At 40.7% G+C, this 19,986-nt stretch overlaps 1 protein-coding gene across 2 annotated transcripts; it reads right to left on the reverse strand.

Annotated features, from left to right (window-relative positions):
- Window positions 1-747: 747 nt before the first annotated feature.
- Window positions 748-18,646, reverse strand: TTC14 (tetratricopeptide repeat domain 14). 2 transcript variants are annotated; one of them, XM_048864156.2, is made up of 12 exons: window positions 18,413-18,646; window positions 17,232-17,356; window positions 12,877-13,076; window positions 11,872-11,956; window positions 11,633-11,762; window positions 10,832-10,984; window positions 9,690-9,761; window positions 7,085-7,204; window positions 6,847-6,969; window positions 6,029-6,146; window positions 3,585-3,694; window positions 748-2,256 (listed from the first exon to the last, which is right to left on the reverse strand). In XM_048864156.2, the coding sequence occupies exons 1-12, from the start codon at window positions 18,574-18,576 to the stop codon at window positions 1,302-1,304; spliced, it is 2,355 nt and encodes a 784-aa protein (XP_048720113.2). In that variant the 5' UTR covers window positions 18,577-18,646; the 3' UTR covers window positions 748-1,301. The 2 variants fall into 2 exon arrangements, with proteins under 2 accessions (XP_048720113.2, XP_048720115.2); XM_048864158.2 differs by lacking the exon at window positions 12,877-13,076 and having other exon boundaries at window positions 18,413-18,636.
- Between the last annotated feature and the right edge of the window lie 1,340 nt (window positions 18,647-19,986).

Genomic DNA, 19,986 nt, shown 5'->3' on the forward strand with positions numbered 1-19,986 from the left:
TACTGTAGATATAAATTCATCATTTTTAGGTGTAAACCATTTTTTGAAGTTTTATTAAGTAAGTTTCCTATTGTTTGTTTGTGTAAGAGCTACATCTACACTACAAGAATCCCCATCTCCTAAAGACTATTTTTTAAATATAAGGTTTTAAGACATTTCAGGGAACAGTTTTAATAGCCAGACAACATTTGTACGCTTGGTTTCCAAGAACAGTTTGAAACAGATTCTCAAGTTTTTATATTGCAGATCACATCTGAGTAGAAAGACTGTCCTGTGTGCCACCTCTTTTTCTATTCATAATCATCCACCCTCTTTCCCACACAGGACCACACTATACCCATATGGTAACTACAGCAAATATTTTAAAATACATGTAGTTGACTTGTTCCTGGACACAAGGAGAGCTAGAATCATGTGATCAAGTGTTCTGCCAACTACAGACTGAGAATGTGATGTTAGTTGGATGTTATACCTCATCCACCACAAGGCAGTAGTAGCCCAACACCACCATTTTCCTGAAACTATTCTCAAAAAACACCTTTGAAGACAATTTTAGGATACAAGCACCAGAGTAAGGCATGCTCCTCTGCCTCACTTTCCTCATCTGTAAAATGGATATAATCCCTTGCATCCCAGGGCGACTTCATTCATTCATGGCTGTAAGGCACCATGAGATCTATGGATGGGATGTACTATCATGTACACAAAACCAAAGAGACCAGAAATTCAACAAAGTCAGACAAAAAGTGGCATTAAACAAAACGAGCAAATTTTAATAAAATTTAATGATTAAATCATTAAACAAAAGTTATATACATTGCTGGCACATTGCATCATTCAGTCAAATAATCCCTTTCAACAGCTAAAAATTAGGTTTAATGGTACTATTGTGTTACCATTTTTGTACCTTAGAAAAGATACCGGTGTGTTTAAAGTGCAAACTTGATGCCAGTAAGCTATATTTTAAGGGTAGCAAAAAATAAAGTTTTCATCCAATGACACAATTATAAACAACGTTAATTATATAGGAGTATCCTAATTTTTTTTTTAAATCTCAGATCCTATGCTCTTAAAAGTTATCTGATATATAACATGATACTCTTGCATATACCTGTCTTTCAAAAGGATCTCCTATAACTTGACTAATACCAACCTTTAAACAAACACTTTGCAAGACACAAAAACAGACTGTTCTGACCATTTTTCATACAGATTTTAAGGGCACAAGCTCAATAGCAATTAAAGATTAAAGAAAATCCTTTAACTGTATCCAGCATAATCACATTATTTTCTTAGGTACTTCACTGGTTTTTCTGCTTACTTCCTTTTTGTCTCTCAAATTCAGCAATTTGATTGAATATGTTGAGTAAATTCTGGGGCAGGCTCTTTTTAACACCACTTTCTGATTGCCCTTTACCATTGAGTGTAGTTTCCTCATCTAGCTCCTTTGCTTTAGTAGTTTCCCCAGGACTACTTTCCCTATTTTTATAGTCTCTCCTTTCATTTGTACTCTGCGTTAACTCATGTCTGCTACCATCATCATTTCCACTGTACTCATATAACCAAGTGCTGCTGTACTGTTTATTCTTTTCTACTGATTTGCCTGAGAAATCTGACCCTGCTGGAGAAGTGGAATACATGCTCTGACTTGAACCACACTTTCTAAACTGTTCTTTTCTCCCCTCTACTTCCTTTTCTAACTTTCTAGAATCATGTGTCTTGGTTTTATCATCCGACTTCCAGTGATATGAACTTGAGGAACCCCTCCTATTAGAGGAGGATCTGTCTGCTTTACCCTGTTTTTCATTTTTGCTGCTGGTTGACTGAGTCTTGGAGCTACAATAAGAATCCCTTGAATCTTCAGACCTACCTCCAAAAGTGTCTTCATCATCAGCAGAAGTCCTTGATAGAGAACACTGTCTGTCTCTCTCTCTCACCTCTGTCTTTTGATACACTAATCTGTCCTGCCGCTCCAGTAGTTTTTCCATTTCATATTTTTGGTTAAGGAAGGAAGCAGAGGTATCAGCTGGGGGCGAGTACCATTCATCTTTCCTACTCTGATCTCGCTGATGTGAAGAAACCCTAGATGAATGTTTTTTGGAGCTGCGAGAGGACACTGACCGATTTCTACTCCTTTTCTTGTGCCTTTTGTGATCAGAAGAGGAGGAGGAAGAGGATGAAACTGATACATCAGATGAGGAATCACTTGAGGAGGAGGAAGAGGAAGAAGTTGATCTTCTCCTTTTCTTCTTCAGCCTAAAAATGTAATTAACCTATGAGGCATCACCACCAGAATCATCCATAGACTGCAAGTTTCTGGCAAAGCTCTGTCCTTTTCAAGGTCCCTGGAACACAGCCTTTAACTCAGAACAGCTCCAAGACCAAAATATTTAATAAAAGCCTCATTGGGACATGGAGAGAATCTTTTAGCCACACAGTACTTTAAAAAAATATTTATTTTCTTGTGTACATTTCAGCTACTTGAAGTGCAGCGGATCAGCTGGGAAGGACACAGGATTGTAGAGAGTCCTGTGTGGATCATACTCTTGAAGTAGCTTATTTAGCAAGCTTCAGATATGCTATTGCAACAAAAAAAACTTTGAACTTTAAATATTACTTTAGGTTGTTTCAAACAACCAATGTGACTCAAAAGAGGGCGATCTTTAGATGAGTTTAGCTGAGATCCTGGACTGCGGTCAGATCTGAGTAATATTCACAAACCACTAGTGACAAGAAGGTATACTAGGCCCAATCTGGCAAGCCTTGCACGTGTAGAATTGCCATGATTTCAAGTGACATTCCTGCGTAGGGAGGACTTTAACAAACAGGCTCTTTGGGGCCTTGGTATTACAAGAAGGGTTCTTCTGGTTGGGTATCCCATCGTACTTCCTAAATACCCATTTAGGCAGATAAGTATTATTTCCATATATTCCCCCTGCAAAAATCCAGGTGTAGTAGTAAAGAACACCTCATAGGAAAGTTTGGGGGAAACAACTTGTTAGTTCTACCTAACTAAAATTTTCTTTTTTAACTAATGAAATCTGTAGGAAAATGGATTCTTCACGGGCTTATCTGTTCATTCGCTCTTTTAGGCATAATCCTGCTTTAATAACCTCACTATTTGTTGCTGTGGAAGCAATTACAATGTCACAAACAGATGGGATTACAACTTTATATGAGGACTTTATATTATATTCTGAGCAGCGGGAGCTAGTGAACTACTGAAATCAGAGGTTATTTTATGCCGTTAACCCAGCTAACAGGGTGGGAAAGAAAACAGCATATAGAAGATTATCCATGAGGTATCAGTGGCTGTTTAGTGGCTTTATTTAAAAAAAACAAACACATTGCTTTATTCACTATTGCCTGACCTCTGTTACCTGTTAAGAAAATGGGGTCTAAGTATGAATCACTAATGTAAAAAGGAAGCTTAGCAATAACAGGAACAGAAATATCACCCATTTCAGTGACTGGATGCTAACTGCTGTTTACTTACTTATGTTTTATATTAGTGATGCTAATGCTCTGGTTCTAATCAGCAGTAGATTCTTTAAGATGTAGTATATTGAATATAATAGGGTTACCTTTTTTCTTCTTTTAAGAGCTTACGCAGTTTTTGTGCACTTGTTTCTATTTTCTTTTCCTTCTGTCTCTCTTCTTTTGCAGCTTGCTTCTCCCTCATTTCCAAAGATTTCTTTTTTGAACCCAGACATCAAAAAATCATATTAAAAGTAACAGTATGGTAACCCAATATTTCCCCAAATCCCACCCCCCACCACCACCACAAGATATATAAACACACACACCAACGAATACAATACCAAGATTCCCAGATGAAGATGTTATGTTAATCAAATAAAAGTTGATTGTGCAGAAGTTTGGCATTAATCGTTGAGATGATCAGTATGGTATTAAGGACCATATTGCAGTAAATATCACATTAAAAAAAGACATGACCAGCCATTGCATTGGTACCCATGACCCAGGCCAAAAGAGGCAGGAAAAATACAACAAAGTTAGTTACGTGAATAAAGATTGAAACAGGGAGATACGTATTGGGGAAGGTGGTATTACAGTTTGTATATAAAACGTGATGACAAATCCAATTTTAAAATGTTGTTGGAAGTGGCCATGTTCGGATACAAACCATTTTGTAATTGTACCACAGCCCAGTTTGATGCATGTTTACATAAGAAATCATATTCCAGTGGGTTGTTGTTGATGAGCAGCACCAGATGTCAGACACAGCAGCAACGGTCCAGTTCAGAAGAAAATGCATTAAAAAAAAACATATCATCAGTATTACAGGAAAAGAGTATTTTGAACTGTAAATTGTATCATTCTAGTAGGGCAGCTAAAAACAGAGAGACATGTAAACCAAGGTTTACTTAGAGGTAACGGAGCCTTCAGTTACTAATCAATCAATCATTAAAGGCATGCTAGCTAAGCCCATTAGCTGGACAGGCTCCTGTACCCCACAGCTCTCTAAGGGCTTGTCTACATTGTGCAACAATATGCACTATGGCGGGGAGGCAATTTCTAAAAATGCTAACGTGCTAACTGGTCCATGTAGACCCTGCTGGTGTGCACTAAAAACTCCCTGATGTGCTTTAACGTGGTACTGTTTGAAATGGTTTGAAACAGTTGAATTCGTATCCAGGGTGAGCAGCAAGTCTCTGGATACCAATTCTCAAGGCTTGGCAATGGTCATATAAGAGATACTGCCTTAGGATATAAGGGAAACCCTTAATTTATCGTGGGCAAACTTACACAAACTGCTGAACAACAGCGAGCCTTATGTTCCTCAGCTGCATCAATGACCATCACCATCAGTATAACTTGGAATGAGAGTAAAACCATTTCTTTGACTTGTTTCATCACTTTTATTTGTGACTTAGGTTGTAAGACTCCTTGTTACAGCAACAATACTTTTTCTCAGGATAATGCCAAATATGTTGGCAGTGCTCACATACTGCAAGTGGAGATTTCTGCAGTATAATTTAGCTTTAATAAAGGTTACCATAAATCTCCTCTTCCCCATCCTTCAACAAAACCTTTTCACATTATGGCTTCCCTGACCTGCTAAAGCAGTGTCAATCAAGCCCTGCATAAAGAAACCAGCCTGCACACTTCTACCCCAGTCTATTTACTTCCTTCAGCACAGCAGCATTGAGTACAGCAACCCAGTGCCCCAGTTCTCTAACTTTAATTCACTCTTTTTGATCCTATCTGGAAAACAATGTAAGTAAAGGAGACCAATGAAAAAGCCAAAGAGAACGCCACAGACAAAGGAGCTTGACATGGAGACCCATAGGGGCTCACTAAGGAAACATGTTGTGGGCGGCAGAGAAAAGAAAAAAAAGGGACCCTGGAACTTGCTTCCCCCATTATTTCCTCCAAAGCTTGCACCCTGGTTTAATTGTTATTTTTTTCTCCGTTTTAAATAACTGGCTTGTTAATTTGCACCTCACAAGTTTGGCAGAATTCTGGATTATCAGCTGACCATAACAGTGACACGGTGTCCTCAGCTCTCTCCAGGCCTTTAATTAAGATCCTTTTTGTGCCACATGAAGATACACAAAGTCTTCCTTTTGAGCTAGCCCTGATTAGTCTTACCCTGCTCCTCTTTGAATATTCCCAATTACAACCCTCTGGCATATGTCTAAAACTGACCTGTCTGTTTCGGGATTTCACCCTACACAAAGTCTTAATTCTGTATCAGCAGTCCCACTCATGTGAACAGGTTGTTCTCTCCTCCCCTTCACCAGAAACAGTTACTGAGTTCTGGTCTTTCCCTGCATCCGACCTCTGTGCTGTTGCTTCCCCTGCCCATCTGAAATGATCAAGCCATCCACAGGCACCTTGCTTTTTGTAGATACAGCCATAATACTTACTGTGACAGATGTGTTGTAAAGAGGGGAAAGAGGAGAATAAGACACAGTAACCAGTAAATCATTTCCCCCTTCCCAATGTTTTTAATAGGAGTTTTGATTGTAGCAGATAAAGTTAAGAGAAAATAAAGAATCACCTGCATATGTTTACGGAGTTTCAGTAAGGCATCCTCCGCTTCTTTAAAAGTCTCATCCAAAATTAAAGCTTTCTTATAATAATTCTGAGCATTTAATAGGTTATCTTCCTCTTCCAACCTAACATTCATATGACAAATGTTTACAACAAACAGAATTTGTTTTTGATTATAATGCTTACTGTCTTAATTCTCAGACCGATACGTATTAAAAAGCTCACTAAAATGCAGATGTTTACATCCCTGACATGTCATTACTTTCTGAACATCAGTAGTACTGTACTTTCAAACTTTGATTCCAGTTTTTGATGAATAAAATGTTGTTACTTCTGAATGAGTCTCCAGTTTACTCAGATTGATAACCTTTTTTTCCTGAATATTAATTCTGGAATTCTTACTGTTTTTCTGAGTAGAGTATTTATATGCAATTAATTCAGAAGTTTAATAAAACAAAACACAAGTCATGGTATAAAAAAAATGTGTAAAAATTTTAAATGTTGTAAAAATGCCTTGTTAAATATTCATCACAAAATTTCATTGAATGTTATACAGGTTTAATATTCCATCAGCTAAACTGTATTAAGAAAAAAACAGTGAGGAGGAGAGATTTAAACTGATGTGTGGCAGGGTGGGGCGACATGGGAGAATATAAACAGATTATACACCCTGAACTGCTTTCACAGCAGACTTCTTATTGTTGGCACACAGGCAGGAAAGAGATAAAACACTCCCTTTTTTATATACTTAGTTAGCCCAATATAAAAAAGAATGAAAAAACTGAATTGCCCATAACTGCATAAAGAATAGAATTCAACACTTACTGGCCTCCTCTTTCCACAAGTGTCTGACAGAGATATTTCCTTGCATTTCTATGGGTTGGACAGTTTTTTAACGCAACTTCAAAATCATCTATGGCTTTGTTTAAGCTTCCTTTTGTTGCATAACTATAAAAATGGAAAAGCGATACAGGAATTGTAAATAAACATCACAATTGATCTTTAAATAGATTATTGGAATCCATCTTTAACAACGAAGGGGAAAAATAAAGAAAAGACTTACAGTGCCCCACGAGCTACCAAGGCTTCAACATTTTGTGCATCTATTTCCAAGGCCTTGTTGTATTCATTCATAGCCTCCACATGGCGACCAACCTTAAAATAATCAACCCCTATCTTCACACTAGAACAAATAGTAAAAAAAAAGAAGCATTACACAGAGTCATCAAGCTAAACAAATATACTTAAAATCAGTTTGAGAAGCCGTGCAACTTGTAGTACATCATCCTGCCATAAGAGTAACAGAATTGGAGCATTTTAGCAAGATACAGTTTCAAGAATTGCTCTTTAGATTAATGCCATATTTACATCACACCAAAGTGTAAATTCTTTTATCTGAAAGTTTAGAAAGCACACATACATGCTACACTGTATTCTCCATTTACAAATGGTAGGCTTACAGTACTTTAGTGTTTTTCTAAGACTTGTCATATTACCCCCTAATGGGGGGAGAGTTTTAGGCCATGTCTATGCTTACAAGCTTAAAGCAGCACAGCTGTACTGATACAGCTGTGCTGGTGTAAGATCGTGTAGCCGTGTAATATGGATGGGAGAGCGACATAATAAAACCAGCTCAACAAGCAGTAGTAGCTCTCCCGCTGACATGGTGCGGCGCACACAAGCACTTATGCAAGCAAAATTTATGTCATCCAGGGGTGTATTTTTTTCACACCACTGAGCGACAAAAGTTTTGCCGACATAAGTGCTAGTGTAGACATGGCTTTATAATGTACAGGGACAGATTCAACGCTATAGTAAGGGGGCACAATGACACTGAAGTCAATTTTGCCCCATGTAAGATGCTTTAAGACTTATATTTCATATCTTACAAACTGAAGCTTCTCTCACACATTTGTCTAAAGATAAATTATCTTCCAATGAGTTAACAGTTGGGGCTCCGAATTTCATATCAGATTTATCATGAGACTTCACTACAGCAATCAAGATTCATGATTTAATACAGCAATATATGGCCACAGATTATAGAAAATGGTTGTACTTAATCTCCAATGAATAAGACCTTATTGAATTGCGGGATGATTGTCAAATAATTGCAGCTGAGTTGCAGACAACATGTGGAAAATTGCAGAAAAGTAATAATGGACCTTTATTATTTGCAGTAATTTGGAAAAGCTTAGAGCGGGGGCCCTGGGGGCGGCCGGCCAAGGCTCCCACTGTTGAAATTGCAGTGGAGGCCTAATATTGCGGGATTCACAATATGGCAAATTAAGCAGGGTTTAACTAATGAAATAAATGATGTACTATATTAAAATTAAAGACAGTTTCCAAGACTGGCATTATCTCTACCACCACTAATTCCATCTCATTCCCCTTCCAGCTGTATCATTTTTATGTCTGGGACTACTTCCCAACTAAATATTGCTTCTGTGGACCTGCCTACTCATCTCAATAATTTCCATGGACAGGAGGTGAGACCAGAATGGCAAGGGGCAATTCCCAGCTTGACTGGGTTATGGGCAGAGGCTGCTGAGCTGAAAGATGATAAACCTTCCCCATTCACCCTCTTCTCCACGCTGGACTAAGGGAGATTGGTAAACCACTTTGTCTATTCCCTTTCCAACTCTGTGCTTTTCCTGGTAGAGCTGGGAAGGAACTTTGTTTCCCACCCTGAAAGAATTTTGAGATTTCAAAAAAAGTTTTCCCATCCTGAATAGCGACAAAAAGTCAAAGTCTTAATAGTTTCTGCACACTTTCAATCCATAAAAAAATTTAGTTTGGGTCTACCAAAACGTTTTGTTTAGATTTTGACCTTTTTACATTTAAAAGCATAAATTAACTACAATTTTAAAACAAAAAGTCATTTCAAAGCAAAAAATGAAGTTGCTTCAGCAATGTTGAAACAAGAGGTTTTGACAATTTTGAACATTTCTAATTAAAAAGAAAAAGAAAAATCAGGATATTCATCAAAACCAACTCTTTCCTGTGAACACTTTCTGTGAAACAGCATTTTCCAGTGAAAAAGCCATCTCGTTGGAAAATTCCTGACAAGCCCCATCTCTTGGGTGCCTGCTGGGCTATGGAAGAGCAGAACGCACTCTGCAGCTTCATCCCAGGCACAGCCGTAAAGAAACGGCAGCTGCCCAAAGCAGCCTCTTCAAATGCTCTCAGTGAGTTCAGTGTTGATACACAGTGACTGACGCCAGCTCAGGCCACAAGGGAATTGCTCACAAGTTTAGGTTTGGGCTCAGGTGTCAAGACAAGGGAACTCAAGGTCATCTGATTGCTATTTATAAAAGGCTGAGCTGGGTACTAGGGCTAGGGTCCTTTGGGAAAGCTGAGGAGACAAGACAGAGCAGTGCTCAGGTCTAATTTCAGGAGCCAGCACAAGTGACCTTAACCTTTGGGAACTAAACTAAAGGCTTTTCCTTAAAATTTGATTTTTTTTTTTTTACTTTACAAACAGAGAGCATTCCCCCACTCCCATAACCTATCAACTGACCACAGCCACTCAGTAAGTTGCTCCCTGGTGATATTCAGGAGGTTATTCATTGTGAACACTGGTACAAAGAAATATGATGAACTATGATCATTGATTCTAAAGTAGATGCCACCTAAATTGCTTGACAAGAAAATTAAATACGCTGTACCATTTCAAGGCCCAAGATGCAGATTGCTTTTTCCTCAATGCAAAGGCAAAGTCTTCTTCATTGAAGTTTTTGCTGTTTAAAAACAAAAAAAAACAAAAAAACAAAAAAACAATCAAGGGAATAAAATTATTAACTACCCAAGTTTCCTTCTGAGTCCATATTATCAAAAATTTATACCAAGGTTTAAATAAAATTTCAGCATGGCTGAAACAATATTATATTACTCTCCCCTCAATCAGCAATAGCATTTCCGATTTCCAAAGTCATAGCCTCCCTAAATGTATTTGTCTATTGCAGTCAAGTATACTGTCCCATGCCAGTTGCATTAATATAGATTAAATTTTGAGCTACACATCAAATGGGAAATAATCTACATGTTAATTTTCTGTACTTGAGAAAGAAAATTTTCTGAAACTGTACTGCTCAGAAGATCAGGTCCATTAGTAAAGCAAGCTATTACTAAGAAGTGTTGGGGATAAATATTATTAGGATGTAAAGTAACCTGTGATTTTAATCTAATGTTCCCACCAATATACAATGAACAGTTTACCCAGTTAAACAGTATCAAGCAGATTACTAGTGGATGAAGTGGCTTAGAATTCTGTCACTTTTTTAAAAAAGTGGCAGAATTTTAAGAGTAATTTTGTTGTTCTGGAGTGTCTTTTATATTTAATTGCTGAGCTCACGCAAGAGAGGATCAACCCAAGGTTGAAGTAACAGTTGTCACAGAAATTTTTACATAGAAACTACAAATAAAGACAGGTTTCAGAGGAACAGCCGTGTTAGTCTGTATTCGCAAAAAGAAAAGGAGTACTTGTGGCACTTTAGAGACTAACCAATTTATTTGAGCATGAGCTTTCGTGAGCTACAGCTCACTTCATCAGATGCAAAGCTATTACCAGCGGGACAGTGGGGTGGGAGGAGGTATTGTTTCATATTCTCTGTGTATATATAAAGTCTGCTGCAGTTTCCACGGTATGCATCTGATGAAGTGAGCTGTAGCTCACGAAAGCTCATGCTCAAATAAATTGGTTAGTCTCTAAAGTGCCACAAGTACTCCTTTTCTTTTTACAAATAAAGAGACATTTCAGATAGTGGCATTTTCTCTAGAAAGCAATGGAGACGGTGCAATGTCACTGTACCTTTGCAGGCCTCTCATTAACGATGGTGGGCTGGATTCACTTAGTCCTAGTTTTCCTAATAAAAATTCAACTACTGCTGGATTAGCAAATCCCAAGGAATGATGTAAGACTTTTTCATATGTCTCCGAAGTACTGGCTACTTCAACACTTCTCCTTAAAGAAAATATGAACATACACAAATATGACCACTCATTTCTTTAGTAATGTTGACATATGTAAAGTCAACATACATTGATACTTTTACCCACACTGGTTCACAAGCAAATTACATAGCTTCCCTTCCCTCAAGTGGAAATACAACACAACTCCTTGGCCTTTGCTGCTGTTCCTCCTCATCCACTAGCTGCAGAATTCTGTGGTCAGTTTTCTTGCCCTTCCTCCTCCTGTTTTATCCCACCCTTTGCCCTCCTGACTAATGAGAAGCAGTACTTGAAAACCTCATTTTGGCTCTCTTCTCTTGCAGTACCATAGCTCCTTCTGGGCCTTGAGACAAGCCCTACAAGCACTCCTGTACTTCTTGCTGAAGACAGATTTTAAGAGTTTCATATCTCAGCCCTTTAAGTCATTAGTTTATTAATCCTGTATTCTCCCACGTAATGATCATTTCCTGCAATATATATTTTAAGTCTCTCTCTCTCTCTCGGCTAAGTTTACTTCATTCTTCATCTTTTTGTGAAAAATTCTGAAACGAACTACATCCATATATGAACAGTGATGCTTTTATTTAGGAAAACAAGTCAATAGTATAAAATTGAAGAATATATGTCGATCAGCAGAGTACAAGAGAATGCAAGGTCTTACCTATAATGTAAAGGCAAGTCTTCAGAACTAATTACCCCCAGTTTAGTACTAGATAGACTGGGTGGAAGAGCAGAGCTGTGCAGTGATATCGTGAGCTTTTCATGGTAACGATCAATGTCCTTGATTGCAGCTATAAAAAAAACAACAAAAAACCCCACTAAACAACATCTTAAAGTTGAGAACAAAGTCAACAAAACTGGAAAGAAACAGCTTCCAGAACAGTTTTAATATGCATTCACCTTGTATAAGGTCTCCAGTTTGATAATATGATAAAGGATCACCATGGCTGCTATGAGAAGGCACATCTCTCAACGGACAAAGAGCCTGCAATGGAAGAGACCAAAAATGTGACCAGGAACTCTGATCTTAATAAAGCAAATGATAATAAAATGTGTTGCATTAGAAGACAACTTCCCTCAGCCCAGAAGTATCAGCTTGCACAATGAAGATTTGTCCCATGAGCAAATATTAAATTATGTTTCAAAAAAATCTAGGTTTTAATTACAATGGCAGTTATCCTGCTGAAGAGAACTCATTTGTGATACTGTGATATTGAAGACTAATGTGAGTAATCCAGTTTCCACCCAGCTTTAACCCTTAAACAAATGTTGAAAAATGAACTTGTTATCTGTAATCAAAAAAGTCCATTTTGTGTATATTAAACTAGATGGAAACTAGTCTTAGGTTATGTCTACACTACGGACCTCACAGCGGCACAGCTATATCGCTGCAGCTGCACCGCTGTAAGATCGCCTATGTAGCCGCTCTATGCCGACAGGAGAACATCTCCTGCCGACATAGCGCTGTCCACATTGTCGCTTTTGTCAGTAAATCTTATATAGGTCCGGGGGTGTTTTTTTCACACCCCTGACCGACAAAAGTTTTGCCAATGAAAGTGCTAGTGTAGACAAAGCCTAAATCTGTCCAAAATTGAGCATTAAAGCAGAGTGATATTAGTATGATTAAATTCAGATCGAGGTCAATGCATCAAAACATACACTAACTTTTCAACCTACAGCTAAAATATTTGAGTGGTAAAGAAAGAAAATATCTTGCTAAGAAAGCAAGGCAGCTTCCACCTTAATCAAAGCCAGAATGAATTAAGGCTTTGAACTATTAACCATCCCAGAACTCAGGTTTACCCCTCATAATTCAGGTCCCTAGCACAAGATGGAGCCAACACATTAGAAAGCCAGGACTGCCCTGCATCAGTTTACTTGTTACTGATCATACTCAAGTCTTACAGTGATTTCTAACTGTGAGATCTCTCTGATGACACCACTGCCCAGACAGATTAACACCATGAAAAAGCCAAATTCACGAATAGAACTAATTCTTCCGATCACAACATCGCCACGCTCAATGTCTCGGAAAAACAGCTCCCTCCTGTCCTCACTTGGCACCTCCATGAACTGCTCCAGGGGTGGCATAACAGCATAACAATCTGCAATTAATGGGGAGAAAAAGTTATGAAATAACTGCTCTGCCTTCTGAAATCTAATTACAGTTCACTATAGTATCAGAAAATCAATGTGATTTTTAATAAAGCACTTTATATTCCTTTATTAGGCATTATGTATAGGCAACACATCCCAACATACGCAACGTTGCAATAGGAACTCTTGTTCCTTCTTGACCTGAGGAAACTAAGAGCACTCTTTCCTTTCTCACCCCTGCCCTGGCCAACAAGGTCCTCCATGCCCATGTCCAAGTCCCCAGAGATCTCATTCCCTCCTCCCCATATCTGTACTTTAATTTTCTGCTCAAAAAGGATTGGGTAACATTTGCTTTTTAGAGTCTGTCAATATCATTTCTTTAGTCAGCCAGAAACAGTAATTTTTGATCAACACAAGGTCAACACTTGCTTCATATATCCACTACAAACTCTGCGGCACCCAGCATCTGCTAGCCGCCAGTTCACATCTATTGCATTTTGAGTTATTGGCAGAGGGAAGCAAGATCCTGGATCCAACCTGACTTCTCTCTTGTCCAACAGCTTCAGCTAGCTCTGTAACTTTCTACAGATCAAAGAACTGGTTTGCTATTGCATCTATTGGCAGCTATTAACAACTTTCAGCATAGTAATACCCCTATCTAAGCTCTGCCCATTCTCCCAATAGAGTTTAATACGTTGACACCTTAACTCAAAGACAGAAAGAAATGGTGGGGTGATTGGGGGCACACAGGGACTGACACAGGTGGATGTACAAAATCCCTGAAATTGAAGGGGACGGAAAGGTGGCACACAGAGAGCTTGTAGGAGGAAAGCACGGGAAACACAGGAAGCCAAGAAGGCCTGCTGTAAGCAATGATCTTGTCCTACAGAAGTTATGAAGTGTGCATTTTCACATCACAATTTTGCTTCCAGCAAAAAATCTCCTAGGAGCTTTCCTCTCTCTACCCAATTTATCTTCAGCCAGCTAGGGGGGCCCACTTTCAAAGGACCTATTGTTTCTGCAGAGCCTGTTTGCTGAGACAAACTTCACCCATTCTGTTCCAATGGAGAATTCATACCATCACAACTCTTCCAGCCTCAGTTTCCACAGCTACATTCTCAGTTACTTCGGACAGCCACATAAGATTCTATTCCCAGATACCTTTTCAGATGGTCCTTAAACCTGAAAACCCATTTGCACTTAAAAAGTTGGATTGAACACAGCATTTGGCCTACTTGAACAACAAAGTGTATAACCCTCTAGTTAATATGGTGGAGTGACAGCAACTTTAGTACTAGACTTCACATAACAATGAGTACTTTTTACTGACTGTTTAATTTGAATATTTTTCCAAAATGCTAAACACAGATATCCATTAAGTAACCATGGGTGGCATGGTGGCCCCACCTGTGCTCTGCCTCTTCCCCTCTCTGCTCTGCCCTTTCCCCAAGGAGGAAAGCATGAGTGGCAGGGGCATTGGAGAGGAGGGACACAGCAAAGGTACCGGGTCTGGGGCAGAGTGGGGGTGGAGCTGTGGGCGGAAGAGGTAGGACAGGGAGCTAGCTTCCCACAGGGGAAGCTTCACCTGACGCCCATGTAAGTAACCAAAACGCCCACATATTTTGCTTCTTTCACAATGTGTCACCACATTTTTCCAACAACAATTGTTTTTTAAACAGCAGGAAACTTTCAACCTTAACAGAGCTGCTGTTCTAACAAAATAGTTTGCGAGAAGAAAAAAGGCACCTTGGAACATCCCCAGCAAGTCTGTACAACAGAATGGTAGAATTCCCATTTCTTTTGCATGAAGGATCAGTGTTAGTAATAACGCCTCCCTGCATTTACTTGGTGAGCATCAGAGGAGTTTAGAATGTTTTACATATAAGTACACCCTAACAAACCTGTGTAGCAGGTAATCTAGTAATCTGCGTAGCAGGTAGTAATCTAGTTGTATAAATAGGAATATTGAGGCACAGAAAGACCAAAGTCAAAGTATGGGATAGAACCCATGTCTTCAAAATCCCAGACTCATAATACAACACCGTAATAGCTGCATTCCCCTTAGATGCTTAGCAATGTGCGCTTACTTTTACACTTTGTTCCTGAAGATAATGTTGGAATATTGATGGATCCTTTGGACAGTAAGTATTTAACAGAAATTCTCTGAAAGAAGGCTCTTCATACAAAATATTGTATGAACGTATTTCTTGCAATAATTTATCAATTAACACTTAATGCTTGAATTTTAGTGTTAATAAGATTAAATATTCTCCTCAATTCCTAAGCTAACACTTTGGGTTTGTTCACACAAGAAAATTTATCCAGAATAGGGTTAGGTATAAATTTAAAGCAGATTAAAGCAGTTATTTCTGAATAACTCATTGTGTATTCCAGAATAAGGGCACACTATTCTGAATTAGTTTAATCTGCTTCCAGAATAAGAGCATCCACACATGAAGTTAATCAGGAATAACTTCCTGTTTGATCAAGCCCTTAAGAAGCGTGCTGTGACCTTCTGAACAGCAGTCACGTTCCTCCCAAAAGACTGTTACGTTTCAGCAAACCAAGTTTGTGTCCACCTTGGTGTGTAATTAAAATTGGGGTCTTCCAGGAACACAGGTGCAACAGACCCTCGCTAGAGCGCGTGTTGCTATAGTGCAGATTCACATATAGCACGGTCGCGGCGATGGATCCCAAATTTAAATAGGGATCCATGGTAATGTGGCCCCTGCTATAACACGGTCCCCGCATTAACGCGGTACCACGCATGGATCCTGAACCCTGGGTTCTAGCGAGGGTCCAGTGTATTACATAAATCAGTCTTGTAAAATTATGCTCATCCATTCACTTAATACAAATAATTTTCTCACCAGCTCAGTAAAGAGTACAGAAGTGTGAGAAATAATTTTACAAGGCTGACATGATTTAGTCTGATCTATGACTAATGACATCAGTGCTTTAGATAATGGCATAGAATACACTTAAAAAGTTTGCGGATGATACCAAACTGGGAGGGGTTGCACGTGCTTTGGAGGATAAGATTAAAATTCAAAATGATCTGCACAAACTGGAGAAGTGGTTTGAAGTAAATAGGATGAAATTCAATAAGGACGAATTCAAAGTACTCCACTTAGGAAAGAACAATCAGTTGCACACATACAAAATGGGAAATGACTGCCTAGGAAGGAAAACTGTGGAAAGGGATCTGGGATTAAGAGTGGATCACAAGCTAAAAAAAAAAAGCACAACCATAATTCTGGGATGTACTAGCAGGAGTGTTGTAACCAAGACACAAGAAGTAATTCTTCCGCTCTACTCTGTGCTGATTATGCCTCAACTGGAGTATTGTGTCTAGTTCTGGCACCACATTTTAGGAAATATGTGGACAAATTGGAAAATGCCAGAGAAGAGCAACAAAAATGATTAAAGGATTTTTAAGAACAGGTTAGACAAACACTTGTCAGGAATGATCTAGATAATACTAGTGCTGTCATGAGTGCAGGGGACTGGACTAGATGACCTCTCAAGGTCCCTTACACAAGTCATATTTGAGGTGGTCAGAACCCCAGTCCAAGACTGATTTAGGTCTCAGTTCTGCAAATATGCACCTGGGTAACTTTATTCATGAAAATAGTTCCACTAATTTATGGGACTACTCATATGCCTAAGTGTGTGAGGAATCCATGGCCTTTTTTTTTGTACATCTGTTTTTTAAAAAGCGGAAGCTGTTTTGAGAATTGGAAGATCAAGGATGCCTTCTGCTTCCACGACTCCATTTTCACATCAGTACTACAGTGTTCAGAGTGTCACTCGAGGTGTTTACATTTTCATATTAGATAAACTGAAAACATACTTATTTAAGCCAAAAATGCAAACATGTTACCTTTCCCCACCACATTCCACAGTATAGGCCTTAATCATGGTTGACTAAAATGAGAATTATTTTTAAAATCTGACAGATGTATTCAGAGTGTGAAGATTATTTAAATGATTTATCTACTCCATGCATTTCTAAACTTCAAAAAACTTGAAATAAAATAACACTCTTTTTATAAATACCATTTATTTTTAAAATGTATTGTATACACAAGACTTTTACTGAATTCCTCACAGCTAATTTGTCTCTTAGAGAATCACTTTTCACCTGTGATTACAGGATTTACCTTCATTCTCTTCATTTGATTCTGAATCTGTTGATGCACTTGGTTTCCATGAAAGAGCAAAAAGTAAATCAGCTTTCTTTGCAATGAAGTGTTGTATCTCAATGTTATCAATTCTCTTCTCTTTCCTAAGAAAAATAAAGAAAAATCTAGTCCTCCCCGCTTTGTTCACATAGCATGCTACACCTGCTACATAAAAATAAATAAATAAATAAATCACTGTCCAGGGCTTTGCATAAGCATTTAATTAAATATGCCCCAATTTATACTACTGATGACATGTTTAGTACAAAATGCTTTGCCCAAGTTTTTCTACATCTAATGTAGAGCATGGTGGTAGAGACAACATTTGTGTACAGCACCAAGAACATGAATGGTGCTGAATAGCGAAGCTTCCAGAACAATGGCGTTTGGATTTTCTCTGTCAAACTAAGCCTAGCAGATTTCACAGTATGCTGCCAGGTGCCTTTGCATCAGCTTTTGAATTGAGTGTACAGATACTACTAGGAAGTAGGACACAAAAAGCTCCTCCTGCCATTTCCCTTTCAGCCACAAGAAAGAAATCCATCCTCAATACCCTGAAGCCTTTCAACTCGAGCGATGAAAAACACTATTCAGGAAGAGGGTATTAGTGCAATGCGGCCCTGTTCCTGGAGTCAAGTGGAAAATGTCAGCTTTCATTTAAAAAGAATGAGATTCTAGCCCTCACGGTTCCAGAGGAAAGCTTGGAAACAGGACGCAGGAACCAAAAGGCAAAGAACCAAACATTCACTTTTTAACCACCTCTGATTTTTAAGCCAGTCATCGGTGGGTTTTTTTGTTGTTTTTATTGGGGGGCGGGGGAAGAAGAGAGAAAACGGGGGGGGGGGGGCGCTGACTCATTTGTAAATGCCTGTGGCTACCACTACCAGGGAGCTGCTCAGGGGCGAGGGAGCTGGTGTCAGCGCCCAGGCTGGGGGAGACTCTGCCCGAGGCTTAGAGGGACGAAGTCCAGGGCAGCGGATCCCCGGTTGTGGGGGGAGGGGAGTGCGGGTCCCTCTGACCCCGGGGGTCACCGACCGACCAAACCCTCGGCGGGGGCCGTGGAGCCGCATTAAAGCCGATACAGGGGCGGGGGGGGGGGCTCCCCAGACCCGGCTGGGGCGTATCAGCAGCTCCCTCCCCTCCCCGGCCCGGCTCCTTACCTGGCGGGCGGCTGATGCTGGGCTTCCCGGGGCGGCTCCAGGCTGGGCCCGGCCGGGGGCAGGAGGCCCCGGAAGTCGGGGTTATCGTGCTGCTCGGTGCGGAGCAGAGAGAGCAGCGTGGGGCCATGGAAACTCAGCGCCTGGCGGAGCAGGTCCCGCTCCATCCCCACCGCGGCGACTCCCCCCTCCCACCGCGCAGCCACCGGAAGCTTCAGATGAGCAACCCGGAAGTAGAACCCGCCCACGTCTTCCCCCTCCCCGGAAGGGGAAAGGGGCGGGGTTACAACGGGAGCCCGCAAAAAACCGGCCCCGCTCTCGCGCATGCGTACGGCGGGAGGGCAAGAGCTGTGAGGGGGCGGGGCGAGAGAGGCCGAGTGACGGGAGGGAACAAGAAAAGCTCCGTTCCTGTGCCCCCCTCCCTTTGCTCAGCCCGGCGCGAGGGGGCGCTGGCAAGGCGGGGTACGGGCTCCCTCAGCCCGCCCGTCTCCGGTAGCTGGGCCCCGCCCAGAGCGGGGGCGGGGTTAAGGACGCACGTCTCGTGCGGGCCAGCCCCGGCGGGGGCGGGGGGGTATCGCCAGCCCCTCGTGACACGAGCTGCGGCGTCGCACCAGCGCGCGGGGGGGGGGGGGCGCCTGCGGGAGCTCGGGCGTGAGGGGGGGTCACGCTCCCAGCTGTTCTCCGCCGGGCCCGGGCGCTGCAGGGCTGGCGTTGCCGGGAAAGCAAAGGGGGCAAGAGCTGAGCCCGTTGTGAGGCTTCAGCCCGCCTGCCTGCGCTGCCGCTCGCTGGAAGCGGGAGCCTGGCCGGAGATTACATTTCCCGCTCCAGCAGCCCTGCTCGGTGGGCGCCCGCAGTCGCTGGGATTAGTGCAGTGGAAGCCCCATGACTTTATTCTGTGCTTTACACCCTGATCAACTAGATACGTGACTTATTGTTGCTTGTGGTGAGATTCGTCGGACCCGATGAGGGGCCGTGTGCATATAAGTAGGGCCCTAAGCTCCATTTTGGTTAATTTCACGGTTTTAGGACTTTTAGAATAGTAAATTTCATGATTTTAGTCAGGGGCGGATTTACCATGAAACACACAGTGCACTGGCTGGGGGGGCCCCCAGCAACCCTTTTTTGTGTCAGGACCCTCAGTTTGAGAAATGCTGGTCCTCCCCCCAAGAAATCTATATAGTATAGGGTAAAAGTACCCAAAAGACCAGCTTTCACGGTCCATGACACGGTTTTTGCAGCCATGAATTTGGTAGGGCCCTACACATGAAACAAAGTTGGTCACAGTCTCAGACCCAGAGCAGGCAGAAATTCACACACACATGCTTATCTTTAATTACATGCATATGGACAGTTTCAGGGCCTAAATATATGAGATAACAGGTTTGTCCAAGTTCCAACAGATGAGGAGCAGAAGGCAACAGTTAACTATTAGCATAATAAATAGCTGTTATAGCACATCAGTGGTCTAACAGATCTTATCTATAAAGATAGATAAGCAAAATCTTTACAAATGGACACTTTTGTTTTACTTTGTGTGGAGATTATGCTATCTTAGCTTTAAACTGACCTAATTTATA

Source organism: Caretta caretta, chromosome 9, assembly GCF_965140235.1.
Source record: "Caretta caretta isolate rCarCar2 chromosome 9, rCarCar1.hap1, whole genome shotgun sequence".
NCBI lineage: Eukaryota > Metazoa > Chordata > Testudines > Cheloniidae > Caretta > Caretta caretta.